Source organism: Perognathus longimembris, chromosome 24 (genome assembly GCF_023159225.1).
Source record: "Perognathus longimembris pacificus isolate PPM17 chromosome 24, ASM2315922v1, whole genome shotgun sequence".
In the NCBI taxonomy this organism is placed as follows: Eukaryota; Metazoa; Chordata; class Mammalia; order Rodentia; family Heteromyidae; genus Perognathus; species Perognathus longimembris.
This window is the reverse complement of record NC_063184.1, coordinates 25,873,084-25,892,444: the sequence shown is the minus strand read 5'-3', so window position 1 is coordinate 25,892,444 and position 19,361 is coordinate 25,873,084. Positions and strand designations below refer to the sequence as shown.

At 40.2% G+C, this 19,361-nt stretch overlaps 1 protein-coding gene across 4 annotated transcripts in view; it reads left to right on the top strand.

Moving 5' to 3' along the window:
• Positions 1-14: 14 nt before the first annotated feature.
• The window catches only part of Arfip1 (ADP ribosylation factor interacting protein 1), a 54,297-nt gene continuing 34,950 nt past the window's right edge, over positions 15-19,361 (top strand). For 2 of the 4 annotated variants that reach the window (XM_048333395.1, XM_048333391.1), the window contains exons 1-2: positions 9,563-9,706; positions 12,247-12,326. In XM_048333395.1, coding sequence (XP_048189352.1) covers positions 12,249-12,326 — 78 coding nt within the window. In that variant the 5' untranslated portion in view covers positions 9,563-9,706; positions 12,247-12,248. Of the gene's footprint in view, positions 263-9,562; positions 9,707-12,246; positions 12,327-19,361 lie in introns of those variants that run through there. The other 2 variants (XM_048333393.1, XM_048333394.1) reach the window with 2 other exon arrangements.

Genomic DNA, 19,361 nt, shown 5'->3' with positions numbered 1-19,361 from the left:
GACACCGCCACTTCCGGTCTGCCCACTTCCGGCTTCGGGGCTCGGGCTGCGGGTGCAGGCGGCCGGGCGGAGCGGCGCGGGTCCGGTTGTCCTCCGCGGTTGGCCAGTGCGCGCCCCTGACAGCTGCACGGCTCCCGCCCCCGAGGATCGCGGCGCGCGGGGGGAGGGCGCGGAGGAAGAGGTCCGGGTGGCGCTTCCGCTCTCCTCTCGCCGGGGTCGAGAGGCGATTCCGGGGAGCCGCGGCCGGGATCCCCGCGCACAGGTGAGGGCGGTGCAGGCCCTCCGGGGACGGGGCGGGGAAGGACGGGCCCGGTGGGCTGCGGGGCCCGGCACGTCGCCTGGTGTTCGCAGCTCCGGATTTCCACCAGGCGCTCGAGTCCGCGCTGGGCACCGGCTCCCTGGCTTTCCTCCCCTGCATTCCTCCGGTCCTGCTGGGTGTCCCCCCGGAGACGGTCGGGGGGGTGGTGGTGCGGAGCGCCGGGCCCGCGGGGCCGCCCGCTCCCGGCCTTGCACGCCCCGGGGTGGGAAGCGGTGGCGGGGTCCAGGCATCGGGCCGACCCCCTCCCCGCACCTCCACTCCCTTTCCTCCGCAGCGAGGGGAGGGGAGTCGGCTGTCGTCGTCGTCGTCCCCCATCCCGGGAGGAGGGACGAGGCCTGCCCGGGAACCGCGGCCAGCCCGGCATAGCCGGCCAGCACGGCCCGGGAACGCTGGAGCTGGGGGAAAGGAAACTCCGGCCCTGCCCTCGGGTCCCTTCCACTTTGTGAAGTAATTCCTGTCGACGTGTCTAGAAGAGTTTTTAGAAAGCAACAAAAAGAGAGAGGAAGAGAGAGAGCGAGAGCGAGGTCTGTGTTTGTACACCAGACTTTGCTCTCTTTATTTTTTTATGATTGCTTTCTCTGCTTTGTTCTTATCTTCCTCTCAGCCCTTTGGTTTTCTTTTCTTTTCTTTTCCTTTTTAAGTTTGTTCTTTACACTTCCTGCAGATTCCTTCCCCACCCTTTGGGGAATTCTTGCCCCTCCGCTTTCTCCTCTCCTCAAGTACACTTTCTCGATTCTGATTTGATAAGGAGGGGAGAAGAAGAGGAAGAGTGTTCCTTAGTTTTATGCTTTCACCTGCGAGGGTGTGTCCACCTTTGCCATTTAATTAACTTCCTCCACGCAGCAAGCCAGCGCAGCCCTGTTGCTGACGTCCACCCCAGCCCTCGGTGTGGGCTGTAGGAATTGGCCATTTCAATCGCTGCCATTTCAAAAGAAGTACAGTGGCTATTTTACTGTGGGTTTAGTTATACTTTTCTCCCCGTGTTTTGTTTGTTGCTCGGTTGGTTTTTCTTGCTCTGCATGATGAGTGCCCTGACCCAACCCCAAAGTCTATTACTCATTATCTGGGAAAAACAGAGAACGGTTTCCGTTCTTTTATTTTTTCAACTGAAGTCCCGGCCTCAGTTACTTTGGTTTCTTTGCGAATTGACAAATTAGTTTTCCTTGGATTATGATTTGCATGAATCCTGGATTATGAGTTGGGGCCTGGAGGGTAGGCCTCAATGACTTTCAGGAAGGAGCTTTCTTTTCCCCCTTCCTCTGAAACTGAAAAGTTTTGTTTCTTCTGAGAATGCCTATTTTTTTTTTTAATCTCCCAAGAGGTAATCAATGTCCAGATCAATTTTTAAAAATACCACTTAGTTTCTTCTTGTAGTAGAAAACAGATATTTATTTATTTTGGAGCTGGTTCCTCCCTCCTCAAAAAAAAAAAAAACAACTGTATGGGGCCTTAAGAGAGTAGACTGCAGGGATTCTAGCTTGACAAATCTCAGCCTACTTCAACACTTTAGTGTTTCTACATTACTTCTTAGACTTACAGAAGGAAGCAACACTGTCTACTAACTTAGTTCCTGATTTGTGGTTTTGCAGGTTCTTTTTAGGGATTGCTGTTGGTGGCACTTCTTTGTCAATTGCATGGGTTTATAAATAGATGCTTATCACTAGTATATATATATATCTACATACATACACACATATATATGTCACCAAGCCACCAGGTACAACTGAGAGTAAAACATTTAAATCTGGTTTTACACTGCTTTCATTTTCTTGTTTTTCATTAGAGGCAGCTGCCTTGGGCTTGGGCTTTGCTTGAAAGGGCAGATAACATGAGTTCATTGGTATGGTCCATAAGCCTTTGGTATGTGGCTGGCATCTCCTTTTCCTCCATTCTCTATTAGGTATTTGAATAATTGTTTCTCCCTTGAAATTTAGAATCCTTTCCTGCTTAATGACTTGGTTGTAAAGTGTTTGTTGATTGGTAGTTCAAGTTCTAAAGGTCCAAAGCTTAATTGATGGAATATTAACTTGAGGGAACCTGTACAGCTCATTACACATCTGTCTAAATTATTCAGCTTCTGCTACTCACACAACAAAATAGATTTCTTCCAGTGTTGCCTGCACACTTAGGGGGAGCAGATAACATAACTTGGTAAAGAATAAGTTAGGCTAGATTAGTTTCAGTATCCACAAGATAAATTACATCTCACACTGTAAGTGGCATTTGTTTGTTTACTAAGTACCAAACATTGTGTGCTAACTGCTATACATGATTATCACCTTGATCCTACCAGAAACTATAGGAAAGCTAACACCTGCCATTCTTATAGGTGAAGAGGCTTAAAACTAAATGGCTGAGGCTAAAATAATCTGCACAGAGTCACACTGGTGCACCTGGGATTTGAATTCAGCTGGATAAAAAACTAACAGTATTTCTACATTGAAGAATGAGTTGGGTCCACATAATGTGGACCATGACGGTCTTTAAAAAACGGAGTAGGTACGAGTATCACTTCATGTATAAAGCTGTAAAACAAAAGGATCTGAAAATAGTTTTGTCCTTATTTTCTACTATCTTTAGGCAGCCACAGACACCAATAGCTGTTGCAGATTCTCAGCTTTTCTCTTTAAGACAGAAGTGTACTCTTGTTTTTCTCTTTCTCACATACCCATTCTCTATCTCCCAACTCCATTTTCATTCCTCCTCCTCTGTTGTTCTCATCCATTTCTTCTAGATAATTTGTCTTAAGATGGGCAAAGGCAAGTATTGCTTATTTCCCTTTGCAATTTCTAGCAAAATGAATATATGTTCTCTATGAACTACTTTTTTCCTTTAACAAGCATACATCTTTAAGTGAATACTGTTCTTCTGAGCATGCAGTCTGCTTTGAAATCCACTTCTAGAACTATTGTGAATTCATATTGAGACATACAAAAGTTAAATTCTTGACAAGCAGGTACAGTGACTCAAGCCTGTAATCCTAGATTACTTGGGAGGCAGAGATCTGGGAGTTATGGTTTGAGGCCAGCTAGTGCAAAAGAAGTTCATGAGACTTCATTTCATCTAATAGCTGGGTACAGGGGTGAATGCCTTTTATCCAAGTTACAGAGGAAGCACAGTGACTGGGCGCAGTAGTACACACCTGTCACCCCAGTGACCTAGTAGGAGGGTCACAGGACAGGCATAAAACGAAATTACCTTGAAAATAACCACTGCAAAAAGGGGCTGGAGTTGTAACTCAGCTGGTAGAGTGCTCGCCTCACAAGCACAAGGCTGTAAGTTCTTAACTATCACACAAAAAAGTAGATTAAAAAATCCCCAAATACTTTAGAATATTTTGGACTCTATAAGTAGTTGTAAGACTAGTAATTGTTCCACTGGTGTGTGGAAGTGTGGTTTTATCTTTGCCATCTTTTCACCTAAGGGTTTTTATTTGTTTCATTTTTGTTCAGTGATCTCGCTGGACTTAGCAGCTCCTTGATATTCAGGCTGGATCCTCTTTCATTCTGTGGGGAGCAGTGACACACTACTTTTGGAGCAGGATCATAAACGCATCAGAACTGGGGATGAGGCCTAAAATTACCTGGAGGAGGGACTTAGCTAGCCAGCTCTGGTTTCTCCTAATGTGAGATAGTGTTATAAGTACACATAAAATTCTTATGTTTATGTCTGTACCTAGGCCCCTTGAGCTCTTTAATTTTTAAATGTTTTTGCCAGTCCTGGGGCTTGAACTCAGGGCCCGGGCACTGTCTGTGAGCTTCTTGTGCCCAAGGCTAGCACTCTACCACTTGAGCCACACAGCACCACTTCCGGCTTTTTCTGTTTATGTGGTATCCAGGGCTTCATGCATGCTAGGCAAACACTCTTCCACTAAGCCACATTCCCAGACCCCCTGGTGCTCTTTAAAAAGGGTGTGGGGCATTGTCAGTATTTCAGCACATTGGTGATCCATTCTTGGCAATTGGTTGGAATTTTTTTACCCTAGAGAAGAAAATGTTACTCTTGGTTACTCCCTTATATTTGTTTAGCATATAATGGTTTACTGAGCACTTTCAGATACCTTTTCATTTTATTTTTACTCCAGGCATGAATAGGTAGAACAGTAACATTACCTTGTTAGAAACGAAGACACTGAGATTGAAATAAAGTGCTTTGAACAAGGTTATCCACCTAAAAAGGATAGATCTAGAACTCAGACCTCAGGTTGCAAGCATCCTGGGGTTTCAGGAGTGCCTTCAATGTTTGGAGACCAGGACTCTGCTTTGAGTGCTGTTTCTAAAATCAGGGACAGTGCCAGGCACTCAGAACCCCATAATGGTTTGCATCCATTACTTGATACACTGGTTAGGCATTGGTCTGTTGATACTGTGTTTTAGACAGTCTTAATATTTATCCACAAAAGGAGATCTAATAGAGAAATTAGTAGTCTAGGTCACTCAGGTAGTAAAAGAAAGAATCCCAGGACTAATAAATGTTCAGCTCCAAAGTTTGTACTCCTTTCAGGTAGTTCTGAGTGAGTCTGGGACATTGAAAATAGAAATCAAATTCCAGTTAAATTGTGCTGCCATGGGAGATTGGCAAGTGGGCTATTATTGATTGCTGGTCTTCAGCAGTTTTGAGAAAGAGTTCTAGAAATGATGGCTGTCTAGTAGGATTTCCAAAGGTGTTTGGGGTGGAGGTGGATTAGAAGAGAAATGTGATAAAACTCAAAGGAAGTAAATTCTGACATTGGTGCTACAGATACTTATAACAAAAGGGTTAAAGTATAGGTCTTTTTCGTGTATGTTAGTTACAGATTCTTTTCCTCCCCCACCCCCTTTTTTTGTTGTTTTTGGTTTCAGGAGTGAACCCAGGCCCTTGCACATAATATAAGTGGATGGAATCACGCCCCTTCCCAGTTAATCCAAAAAGTAGTTGCTGAAGATCAAATAAAATATATGAGGATGCTCTAAACTCATTCTGATGCCATAGCCACTGGCCACATGGAGCTGGAGCTGTTAAACCTATCCAAAGTAAAACAAAATAAAATAAAATAGATCAATTCCTCTCTTGCATCGCTACATTTCAGTGCTTAGTAGCCACTGTGACTAGTGACTGCTTTATTGGACTGTGAGATTTAGGACACTTCTAACATTCACCTGGCCTACCAAAACTTTAAAATGTTTGGTGTCATAAACAATATATAATGAAACCAAGATATTTTAAATCTCTGTGTTCTCCAAAGGTCTGTAGTTTTGTTTTAACTGATGAAATATTATTGTTGTTATTCTCTCTTAGCTTTTTAACTAAATAAAGAGGGTCTAAGTCTGATGTTTTCCTTGAATACTTGGGGATTATCATTAGCTCTTTTTCCAGGATAAGATGTCAGCTTTTCCAGGGGCATGAGTTTCTCTATCTCCTTGTTCCTGTAGATACCTTACTGACTGGTTGACACCCTCTCTTGAACATCTTTTTAAAAGCTGTCCATTATGTTTAAAACTAATCTGATTTCCCTTCCTCCCCTTCCAAATCCCAGAAACATTGACCGTCTTTCATGTTTTTCAGTAAATGATGCTGTTATCTTTTCATTGTAAAATCCAGAGAAGTAGGAGTGCTCCGCATCCTTCTCGTTGATAAATGTGTCAGCAGGCTTTATTAATTTTACTTTGCAATGGTTCTTGATTCTGTTTCTTCCTATTTCACTATCATTAATTTAGTTTATTTCTGTCTTACCCGAATGTTCTTTGGGAGCCTCCATTCTTGTGTACTTTGCCTCCTCCAACCCATTATCCATCCGGAAGGAAGCCCCGTGGTTTATTTTAAACGCATCTGATTGTCACTCTTCCCTCCTCCCCCCATCTGCTTTTATGTCTTTCCATTGCTCCTAGAGTAAAAATAAAACTCCTTAACAATACATAACTTCTCCAGCCTCATCATCATTATGTTCTGCAAAACTCCATTTCCACTTTGTTGGCTTCCTTTAGTCTTTTGTAAGCCATCTCTCAATTGAGATTCATCTGATATGCTTCTCATGATTAGATGGGGTGTAATGCTTTGGGGAGGCAGACCACAGAGATGTTCCTATCACATCATATGGAGAGTTCATGTGTCAGAAAGGTCTAGCACTGTCGGTGATAACCTTGATTAAGGTAAACTTGCCTTGAGGTTTTGTCATGTTTATTCACTGCAAAGTTGCTCTTTCCCCCATTTCTTCAAATATTGTACTTTATAGGCCAAACGAGTCTCTGAAGTACACAGAATTTGCTCTGCTTCCTTAACAGTGGAATATTTACATAAAGTTTTTGGACATAGTTTGCAAAGGAGATTTGGCTCTTCATTTATTGATTTATTTAGTCATTTAAATCAATATTGGCTTGTGAATACTTATTTTATATTTTGGGTTATAATCCAGTAGTCCCTCTTCCGTCCATCCTTCCTTTCTCTTTTCTTTCTCTCCCTTGTGTTCTCTCTCCCCTCCCTCCCTCCCTCCCTGCCTCCCGCCCTTCCTTCCTTCCTTCCATCTTACTCTATATCCCAGGCTGCTCTTGAACTCACTGTGTAGTCCAGGCAGGCCTTGAATTTGTGATCCTCCTTCCTGAGCTGGGATTGCAGGCATGCACCAACACAGCCAGCTTTAGTACTTTCCATTTGTTTTTACTTCCTGGCACTCTAAAATGCTCTAGTCTCATCTGGTGTATTACTAGTTCTAATCCTAGAATTAGCCATTTCACCAAGGAGCCCCCGTTTCTTTTCCTGGAAAATGGTGTTTGAAACCAGCATCTGGGCTCTGCGTGTCCTCAGTACTACCTGGAGTAAGATTGCTTCCAGGCCACTGTCCCCCAACACAGCGAGGAAACGTATGTGTAAACTAACATCTAAATATTTAACGTATAAATATATTCAATATATAAGTGTATTCAGTGAGCTGTACTCTTCGATTGTGTGCTTTTTCTACTGAAAGAAATTATCTGTGAGTTTTGAGGGTAGTTATTTATGGTTTGGGGAATTTCATTTGATCTTGGAATGTAATCAGTTAAAGCAAATTTTGGCCCCAGTAGGTCTCTTTGTTTCTGTGTTGATTTCTCTGCTAATGTTTTGGAACTGAGCTAGCCATCTATGAAGAGTGGGCCTCAGTACACTGACTAATTTGGAGTTCATTTACAGCTAGTTTTCTAGTCTGAGAATAATTTTATTTTTGTTTTCTTGGGCATAGGGTCAAACTCAGGGCCTGGGCACTGTCTCTGAGCCCTTTTGCTCAAGGCTAGTGCTGAACCACTTTGCACCACAGCTCCAAGTCTGGTTTTGGTGGTTAATTGGAGATAAGAATCTAGCAGTTTTCCCTGCCCAGGCTGGCTTTGAACCACGATCCTCACATCTCAGCCTTATAAGTAGCTAGGATTACAGGCTTGAGCCACTAGTGCACAGCTAGTAATTTTTTTTGGAGAGTCTTATCATTTTAATTCTCATTGGTTTCCCTGTAACACAATCTGAAAGGGAAAAATGGAAAGACTACTCCAAACCGTTAACTTTGTGGTTTGGTTAAAAAGTTGACTATAGTGTGAGGGTAGGCATATTTGAGTATGTGTTAGGTTGGCTGTTAAATTGTTTTTCTTTCTGACATACAACTAAGAATTAGTCGTATTTTGTTAAATCTTTTTTTTCTTTTTTCTTTTGGAGATAGTATGGAGGTAGGCACAAGAAAGGGGCTTGAACTTAAAGCCTCTTGCTCAGTTTTGGTGCTCTACCACCTGATCCATGTCTCTAGTCAAGCTTCTTTTCCTGGTTACTTGAAGATAGTTTCACAGATATTTTTCTGCCTGGGCTGACTTTGAACATCTGTCCTCAGATCTCAGCTTCCTGAAGAGCTAGTATTATCAGATTACCAGTCCCAGTTAGCTTTCTGTTTTGTAATTCCTTTTTTTTTCTTTCCAGAGCTGAGGACTGAACTCAGTGCCTTGCATTTGACAGGCAAGTGCTCTTCCATGGAGCTAAATCCCTAGCCCCTATTTTATAATTCTTTAGTCTGATATGTTTATTTTAATGAACATGAACTTAATTTTATTCGTATCTAAAATGATTTGTAGAAGTCTATCAAAATAGCTTGTATAGTTAGATTAATATTGATACAAAGAACGCTGGGGATATGGCCTAGTGGCAAGAGCACTTGCCTCGTATACATGAAGCCCTGGGTTCTATTCCCTAGCACCACATATATAGAAAATGTCCAGAAGTGGCGCTGTGGCTCAAGTGGTAGAGTGCTAGCCTTGAGCAAAAAGAAGCCAGGGACAGTGCTCAGGCCCTGAGTCCAAGACCCAGGACTGGCCAAAAAACAAACAAACATATTGATACGAAGAGAGAAGCATTATGTGATTATTTCTTGTTTTTCCTTTTTGTCAGTATTGCAGATTGAACTCAGGGGCATGTGCTTGCTAGACAAGCACTCGACTGCATGAGCCATTCCTCCTTTTTGCTTCTTTTTGCATTGGTTATTTTTTGCTTTATGCTCTAACTGGCCTGGGTTTAAATTCTCCCATTCTAGTGGGGATGGGAGGGAAAAACTGGCAGAGAGGGAGGGAAGGGGTGACATTGTCCAAAAAGAAATGTATTTATTACTTGACATATAATTGTAACCCCTCTGTATATCACCTTTATAATAACAATTGAAAAGTAAAAATTTTTAAAGATTCTCCCATGTTAAAAATTCTTACATGTTCATGGGGGGAGAGGGAAAGGGGGAGGGGGGAGGGGGAATGAGGGAGGAGGTAACAAACAGTACAAGAAATGTATCCAATGCCTAACGTATGAAACTGTAACCTCTGTGTACATCACTTTGACAATAAATAAGAGAAAAAAAATTCTTACATGTGATTTCCTTGTGGATAGATTTCATTCAGTTTGAGAGATCAGAAGTTAATTTAAATAAAAATAACTCCAGGCAGTTAAGTAACTTATAAACCTAAGATTACGTGTATGTATTTTTACAAATGCCAATTAGTAATTTACTTTGTAGACTTTTTGATCTTTACACTCATTAGTTAATGAATACTTCTGGCTAATTATAGAAATGACTTATGGCATTTTTAGCCTCCAGTATAACTGGTCTAAACATTAATGGTACTATATATAGTAACTTATCATTCTCTTTTCTGTTTTTGTTTTTGTACCGGTACTAGGGTTTGAACTCGGAACCTGGGTGCTGTTCTTTAGCTTTTTTGCTCAAGGCTGATGCTTTTCCACTTGAGTCATACCTCCACTTCTAGCTTTTTTGGTAGTTAATTGGAGATAAGAGTCTCAGGAATTTTCCTGCCTGGACTGTCTTCCAAGTTGATCCTCAGATCTCAGCCTCCTGAGAAGCTAGGATTACAGGTGTGAACCACTGGCTCCCAGCTTTATCATTCTGTTTTGAAGGTAATCTTTTACAATAACTATATTTATATAAAAATCAGAAACTATATCTTTTGAGAATGGGTACTGAGGATTCAATCTAGGACCTCACTGATATTAAGTACATTTTCTATCATTGAGCAATAATACTTCCAGCAGAAAATCTATCTTAAACAACACAAATTGCAAGTCATTAACTTTGTTTTTCCTCTTCCAGTTCTGGGACTTGAATTTAGGGCCTGAGCTCTGGGCTAGCTTCAAACTGCAACCCTCAGATCTCAGCTTCCTGGGTAGCCAGAATTACAGGCATGAACACCAGTGCAAGTCATTAATTTTTAATATTACCACTCCTATATATATTAGTCATCAAAGTTGTGAATAAGCATAGCTTTATAAAATAAACATGAAGTAGACTAGAGCACTTAAAAATACAAATAACAGATTTGGTATTTATCTCTCCCTCCAATTTTCAGAAAATGTATTCTGTTTATCTGTCTCAGGTTATTGGTCTTTTCTAGAGCTGACTGACAGTAATGATATATCTTCCTAACTGGTACTACTGTTACCACTGTTTAACAACACTGTGCTAAATATGCTAATTCATTTTTCACAAGAAAGTAAAAGACAACAAAAGTGAACGGCCTTATTTTCCAATACAATCTTCACTGTCTGTAGATTGCTTCTTCCATTCATGTCATAGTGGAAGCAATCTCTTCCTTCTTTTTTTTTTTTTTTTGCCAGTCCTGGGCCTTGGACTCAGGGCCTGAGCACTGTCCCGGGCTTCTTTTTGCTCAAGGCTAGCATTCTGCCACTTGAACCACAGAGCCACTTCTGGCCATTTTCTGTATATGTGGTGCTGGGGAATTGAACCCAGGGCTTCATGTATACGAGGCAAGCACTCTTGCCACTAGGCCATATTCCCAGCCTGCAATCTCTTCCTTCTAAGGATAATTCCTCCACTTCCTCTCAAAATTTCTTACTGTTATTAAAAAACATTCAATCTGTTAGATTTACAGAACAGTTGAAAAAAATAGCAGAGCATTTCCTTTTATTCTTCACCTGAGATCCCTTGATGCTAACATCTTATAAAACCATAATTATCAAGAGCTTGACGGCTGGGAATATGGCTTAGTGGTAGAGTGCTTGCCTCATATACATGAAGCCCTGGGTTCGATTCCCCAGCACCACACATATAGAAAAAGCCAGAAGTGGCACTGTGGCTTAAGAGCTAGAGTGCAGCCTTGAGCAAAAAGAAGCCAGAGACAGTGCTCAGGCCCTGAGTCCAAGCCCCAGGACTGGCAAAAAAAAGAGTAGGAAATTAACATTGGAGGAATATAATTTTAATTAAACTACAGACCTTATTTGAACTAACCCAAGTTTTCAACTACTATCCTTTCTCTGTTCCCAGACCCTATTTCAGGAACGTAGATTGAATTTAGTTGTTCTCTACCATCTCTTCTATTCAGTAAATTTTTCCACCTTTCATAATGATGACCCTTGTTATTGGATAACACTGAGGTTTGAACTCAGCCTCTCGCTTGGTAAACATATACTCTGCCACTTGCCGTACTCTAATCCCTTTTCCTTTAAGTTCTTTTTCAGGTAGGGTCTTGTGCATTTGATCAGGTCAACCTTAGACCATGATCCTCCTACCAGTTCCTACTAAGTAGCTGAGATTTTTTGGCATATGCTATTATGTCTGGCCCCCATCATGAGCCTTTTGAAGAATACTTATCAGTTTTCAAAATGTCTCTTATTTTGTATTTTTGTACTTCAACGAATTATTTTAACACCTTGGGGGTTTTCAGGCACACTCTTATAGTGTCTGCAAATAGAGATCGTTTTCTTTACTGTTCCTTTAATTGATTTCTATTAACTAAATGGATTGTTCTTCTTATATAGTGGACATCCTCAGAGTGCTGTTGAATAAGTTAAAAGCAAAATTAGCTTATTAAACTTTCATGATAAAATCCAAGTATTGTATATCACTTAAAACAGGGAACAATTATAGTCATGTTTTGGTGCCCAGGTTAGCCTTGAACTCAAAATCTTCCTGCCTCAAACTCTATCTTCCCAAGTGCTGATTAAAGGCCTATGCCTCCATGATTGGTTATGAAATTTGTTTTTAGTCCTTCTCCGTAAGTGCTTTTTCTGAACATTTTTGTTTTTAGAATGCTTATCTGATGTAGCCAACAGATACTCATAAAATTGTAGGGTTTTTTTTGGCAGGACTTGAATTCAGGACCTCATACTTCGTTGGCTGTCATTTTACTACTTTAGCCATACTTCCAGCCCTACTTTTTCCTGGTTATTTTGAAGATGGAGTCTAGCAAACTTTTCTGCCTGGCTACCCTTGAATTATATAGTCCCCAAAATATCCAACATGAGCTTTAGGTTTAGCTGTGAACCACTGGATCCCAGCATAACTACTTAAATATAGGTTTGAAGAACAAATTGTGACGACAAATAAGTTGTGCTGTGGAATATTTTGAAGAGTATCATTGGGTTGACACAGCTCTTTTAACTAAGTTATTTAATATGTGTCCAACACATTTTACTTTTAGGTATGTCTGACTGCAGCAATGATACTACAACTCTGGGTGCATCTAAGCCAGCCACTGAAGATGTCAAGTCTAATTCTGAGGTGATTGGGTAGTCTTTCTATTGTTTGGTAAAGTCAGCCCATCTCAGTCAAAGTTTAGACTGTCCATACTGACTGAGTTTCTCTAAACATAAATTCTATGAATGAAAGCAACAGGAAGTATAAGAAAGAAGTTTCTTTGTAATAGGAGCGCATATATATACATACACACATATACATATAATGTTTTGTTTATTCGTGCTAGTCCTAGAGCTTAACTCAGAGCCTGGACATTTTCCCTAAACTTTTTTTTTTATTTTGCTGAAGGCTAACGCTCTACCACTTGAACCATAGCTCCACTTCCAGCTTTTTGGTGGTTAATTGGAGTTAAGGGGTCTCATAGACTTTCCTGCCACAGCTGGCTTTGAATCCCAATGCTCAGATCTCCCGAATAGCTAGGATTATAGGTGTGAGCCTCCAGCACCCAGCTGCTGCCAAGGAGTTGGATTCAGGACGTAGGCACTTTCCCAAAGCTTTTTTTGCTCAAGTCTGACACTACCATTTGAAGTACAGCATCACTTTCAGCTATTTGGTGGTTAATTGGAGGTTAGCGTTTCACAGAGTTTGCTGCCCAGGCTGGCTTCAAACAGTGATCCTCAGATCTGAGCTTCCTGAGTAGCTAGGATCAGAAGTATGCACCACTGATTCCTGTCTCTGAGATTTTTGAGTATCATTTGCTTGTCACCTAAAAATGCATATAAAAGCTGTATTGATTTTTTATTTAAATATGAAATATGACGATAGCTACAAGTTTCTTTGGAACTGATACTACTACTAGGTTCATATTTATTTCACTGTCATTCTCTCTGGTTGGTGTACCTCAGAAGATAATTACAAAACTACTGAATTTATATTTCAGATTCACTGAACCTGCAGTGGTAGACACTGGACTTCATATATTTTTGTTTCTTTTTGAAAGCTTTATGGGTAATTCTGGTATATACTACCTATACTACATATCAGGTAAATATGTAGGTACTAGATATATATTACCTGTTTTAGTTCATTGGACTAAAGAGAAAGATGAAACAGCCAATTTTATATTGAATTCATGTCAGTAGAGATGTATTTCAAATGTAAGACTCTGGTAATGCCTTTTTTTTTTTTCTTGTGCTGCTTCTGGGGCTTGAACTCAGGGTGTGGGCACTGTCCTTAAGCTTTTTTACTCAAGATTGTTGCTGTACCACTTGAGCCACAGCTCCACATCAACATTTTGATGGTTAGTTGGAGGCAAGAGTCTCATAGACTTTTACTCAAGTTGGTTTCAAACCAGAATACACAGATCTCAACCTCCTATGTAGCTAGGGTTATAGGTATGAGCCACCAACACTCAGTCAGAGCTGAACTTTTAAGTTCATGTCTTCTGATAGCTTGACTAGCCCTACAATGCATGCCCTAGGATTATTCACCAAATTACTTTTGAACCATGCTGAATTAACACTATGCAGTAAATTCATTAACCATTTGTAAAAGGTTTCGTTTTCACAAGTAGTGAAGGAAATCTCAGAGTATTTGAATTATGAGTTTAATAGAATTGCTTTCTCTCTTGGTAGGCAAACAAAAATCTGAATAATTTCATCTGACACAGAAGGCATTTGTGCTTTTGGGTATTAGAACAAACTATAGTCTCTGTTGAAATGTATAATTTAGTCCACCGAGTACTACAGCCTTCATTGTATGGGGCCATAACTGGAACACTTAGGGTTGAATATTTGCAGTTTCTCTTCTTTTTCCCTTCTCTCTACTGATCTTTGTCTACAATTGACTGAAATGAAGAATCTAGTCCTTTATTGAAACTCCATGGAGTAAGCCTTTTGAACAACGAACAGTTTAATGAGTATCAGGAAGTTGAAATAAGATAATAAAAGGATAGTGGTGGAGGTGGGGTGAATGAAAAAGGGAAAAATACAGCAAGAACACTCATGGACATATGTACATATATGATAGAGGAGTATGAAAGGAGAGAATAGATGGGATGAAGAATGATGGAAGGGGTAAAAACTGGTCAGGAAGCGTGGGACCCTTAGGTGGGTGTGTTAAATCGTAACCCCTTTGGACTGTCTTGAAATTGGAAGAAAATCACTATTTGATAGCAGAATAAAATGCCTATGGAACATAAGCATTGACTCAAGCACTGGAACTGCTTGACAAGTGCTTTTGTTGTACTCTCAAACAACAATTTTTAAAACATGGCATAGTTAGGAAACAAACAGAAAAAAGTTAAGGAAATCACTACATTTTGTTTTTACTTGCTCTGGTAAACTGGATTAAGCAGTAAGGTTAAATAGTGTCTTGAAGACATTCTACTCATAAGGGCTAAAATAGATCTTTCTATCTTTTTGGTAAAGTTTCTAGGTTTCTAAACAGTTCACAAATTAAGCTTTTCCATACATAATGTAATTTGTTGATACTAGCAAGAAACATTCCTTGTATGCCTTTCTTTTCCTTATTAAGATAGTTTGTAGTCATCAGATGCACCTTTGTTAATGGTTCCTCTTCCCACTTACAAATGTTGAATTGTCAAATGAAGTGCCTTTTTTGTCATGTTCATGTCAAGGGATACTTTTCAGGCTTTGGAAAACATAAGTAGTGTTAGAAAAAGTACAAGAAGTTTTTAGCTACAGACAGGGCAATAAAATCACAGTTGAAATGATGGGGTGTGGCCTAAGGGATAAAGCACTGCCTAGTAAGCATAAAGTCCTAAATTCAAAGATAAAATGTAAAAGGTAATAAGAAAGAAATAGAAGGTTCAATTCATACATCTACAAGTTGAGGAGCTGGTTCTGAGCTTATATATATATATACACATGAAACCGATCAAATCGGCTAATAGGTTAGAAACACATAGAATGGTGGCTGGCACGTGGTAAGTACTCATGAAATGTTCTTATTCCCATAGGGTTTCATCTGCAGGAGGATGCATTATTAAATTCCCCAGACTTTCTAGGCCTTAGTATCTTTATGAGTAAAATTGAGGAAAGCATACTTGCCTCACAGTTGAGGGAGCTAAATTAAATAATTTATGTGATGTACTTAGCATAGTACCTAGCCTAGTGTGAACATCCAGTAAAGATGAGCTGTTTACAGATTACTGTTAGCATTACAGTGGGGAACAGTGAAACTGTTAAACAAGTTTCATAGCACCAGATAGTCTGCAAAAAGTAGCTAGACCATTTCAGTTGTCATTTAATACCCAAAAACATAAGGTTATTAGAAGATCTCTTTTTGCCTTTTCTGAGTCTTGATTACACATACACACACACACACACACATATACATACATACATACACACACCCACACTAGTATTTTCTCATTGTAGAAATAACTACATCAGTCTAGGTGTCATTGGCAAACATACTCTTTGTTTGATCTAGTCTGAAAACTAAATACTGCATCCAAGGAAAATATCTAAAGAATGGCAGAACATGAAATTCAGTCAGCCAGGAAGGAAAGAAAAAACAAAAAACTCCTCTGTTAGCTTCTAGATCTTTTAATAACAGCAACAGAGGAACAGCTGGTCTGCCACCTCAGACTGTAGCCAAGTATTATGCAGGTGATAGTTTTCTTCTGTGACGGTAAAATCTTGGCCATTTTATATTTGAATTGCATGAGTTATTTATGTCTTGAGTATCAGTCACTTGTCATATGTACTTTTACTGTTTGTTCCCAGTCTGTGGCAGTTATGTCATTGGGAATTTATTAGTTTTAATGAAGTCCAGTTATCAATGTCTTTTTCTTTATTGTTTTCACTTTCTGTGTTAAGAAATGTTTGCCTACTCCAGGGATGTGACATAGCCCTTCTACCTTAGGAAAAAAATGTTCTTCTGCCTCCACTTACTGGTTTTCCTTTAAATTGAATCATACAATATTTATTCTTTGGTTATGGCTTCATTTCCGAGCATTAAGTCAGCTTTTTCCTATTTTATTTTTTTAATAACAGCACTCTGTTTTAATGCTGTATGATATTACATTGTATACCACATACTACAGTATTTTTAATACTAGTGATTGAACCGGTGTCTCATGCATGTTAGGCAAGTACTGTATCACTTGAACCATGACCCAGTTGTTCGTTTGTATTGTTTGAGATAGAACTTCACTGATTTTGCCTGGGCTGGCCTCAAACTAATGATCATCCTGCCTCTACCTCCTGAGTAGCCAGTATTACAAGTGTGTACCTCCATGCTTGACAACCACAATTTATTTGATCCTCATTTAGGTTGTTTACAATTCTTAGCAATTTTGAGTAAAACTCCTCTGACATATAAGTTGTAGTGGGGTTTGAACTCAGAGGCTTATGCTTGCTGCTAGATAGGTGCCTTACCACTTAAATGATGGCCCCCAACCTTTTATTCATTCATTCATTCAGTCAGTCAGTCATTTGCTTTATATGTCCAAATGAATTCTTGTATTTTTGCTCAGGGAGAGCCGTTGCACTACAATCTTCCTACCTATGCCTTCCCATAGATGGGGTTACAAGTATACTCTCTTGTGCTTATTTTGTTAAAATAAAATCTTTCGGGCTGGGGATATAGCCTAGTGGCAAGAGTGCCTGCCTCGGATACACGAGGCCCTAGGTTCGATTCCCCAGCACCACATATACAGAAAACGGCCAGAAGCGGCGCTGTGGCTTAAGTGGCAGAGTGCTAGCCTTGAGCGGGAAGAAGCCAGGGACAGTGCTCAGGCCCTGAGTCCAAGGCCCAGGACTGGCAAAAAAAATAAATAAATAAAATAAAATAAAATCTTTCAATCCCCCAATCTATGTTTCCTAAGTAGCTGGGATAAGATGCTGAGCCCCTCCTCCCAGCTTGCTTATAAGATCCTTATACTTGGGGCTGGGGATATGGCCTAGTGACAAGAGTGTTTGCCTCATATACATGAAGCCCTGGGTTTGATTCCCCAGCACCACATATATAGAAAATGGCCAGAAGTGGCGCTGTGGCTCAAGTGGCAGAGTGCTAGCCTTGAGCAAAAAGAAGCCAGGGACAGTGCTTAGGCCCTGAGTCTAAGCCCAGGACTGGCAAAACATTTTTTTTTTAAATCCTTATACTTACCTCTTGATGGATATTAATTTTCTCTGATAGATTTCCAGGAGTAGAATCACTGTTAGCAAATAGAGATATATTTAATTTTAATGCTGCTAAGTAGTTTCCCTAAAGATTTTGTTAGCTTTTGTTGGCACAAGCAACATAGAGCCTGGTTGTTTCCCATACTTGTTAACACTTGGTTTTATCCTAATTTTGGTCCTTCTAATAGGTGTATGGTGGTATTTTGTGGCTTTGATCTCCATTATAAATTGAGCCAAATGATTTTGTAGGTCTTTCCCAACACTAAGATTGTCTGTGTGTTTTAAAGAGTAGCAAGGATTATTGTTGAAAATACAGCAAAGGTCCTTAAATAATTGTATTTTAAAACATAAATGCAATAGTTACTTATTTATGCAGCTGATTTTGCTGTATCCAGTTTCCTGTCTTGTCTAGAGCAGTGATAGCAGTGATTCTTACTTAGCTTTGTAAAATAGTTTAAAAGCTTTCTGGCTCTTTATATGAGGGCTCCCTAGGGCCCATCATTAAATCACAATCTCTGTAGACTAGCCAAAAAGCTCCCATGGTGACTATAAGATGCAGAAGGTTAAGAATCACTGGCATAAATAAATGAAGCAATTCTTTTTTTTTTTTTTTTTTTGCCAGGTCTGGGGCTTGGACTCAGGACCTGAGCACTGTCCCTGGCTTCTTTTTTTTTTTTGTCCCTGGCTTCTTTTTGCTCAAGGCTAGTATTCTGCCACTTAAGCCACAGCGCCACTTCTGGCCGTTTTCTATATACGTGGTGCTGGGGAATTGAACCCAGGGCTTCATGTATACAAGGCAAGCAATCTTGCCACTAGGCTATATCCCCAGCCCCTCACTATAACCTCTTTACCCACTGATGCTCCCATCTTCCACTTCTCGGGTTATACAATATGTTCATTTTCTAGGTCAGTTCCATGCTCAAGTTTTGATTTTATGAAAAGGTTCCATTCTCTTCAGGCCTTTATAAAATTACGTTGAGCAGTCAGCTATTAATTATGTTGTGTTCCTTGATAGTAATGTTTACTTTTCTCTTGCGGTTCTCAAAATTAGCTCTTTATAATGTTTTGGTCACTTGCTCAAGTAAGTATCTCTGTGGTGTTTATAAGACAGAACTGCCAGAATTATTTATCAGAATGTTGAGCATTTCATGACTATAGTTGATCCATGATAGACTTGGGCATGGACTTCTTTGGTTTCTTTTCCATTGCTTTTTGTGCCTTTTTTATCTGAGTTTTATCTTAGCAAATCTGAGGAAATGTTGGCCTTTAAATCCTTATACTTTTTTTCCCCTTAGGGTATCACTATATAGCTTAGCCTGGCCATCAACTTGTCATCCTGCCCAGCCTTCAGAATACTGGGATTATAGGTGTTCCTACTGTGCCTGGCTCATTAATTCGTGTGGTGTGTGTGTGTGTGTGTGTGTGTGTGTGTGTGTGTGTGTGTGCGCACATACATGCACATGCCTCTGCCCATATGCCTGCCTGTACTAGAACTTGAACTCAGGACTATGTGCTTGGCTTTTTTACTAAAGGCTGACAACCACTTGAGCCACAGCTCCATTTCTGGCTTTTGCTGGTTAATTGGAGATAAGAATCTCATGGACTTTTCTGTCCAGGCTAGCTCCAAACCACGATCCTCAAATCTCAGCCTACTGAGTAGCTAAGATTACAGGCAAGAGCCATCATCAAGGCCTGGCTTCATTAATTCTTCCAATATGTTTTCTGTATCCCTTTCTCCCTCCTCTCCTTTTGCAATTCCACATTGATTGAACCATTTAGTATCCTCTAACAGATCTTTATGAACTTCTTCCTTCTTCCATCTATTGTACTCTCTGTCGCTCACCTTGAATAATACTTTATTTGGCTTTGTGGTCATTTACTCTTTCCTTAAGTAGCATCTCCATTTGGCTGTGGGGTCTAACTAACCTCTGTATTGTTACTGTTTTTGAAAAATTGGATTTTTTAGTTC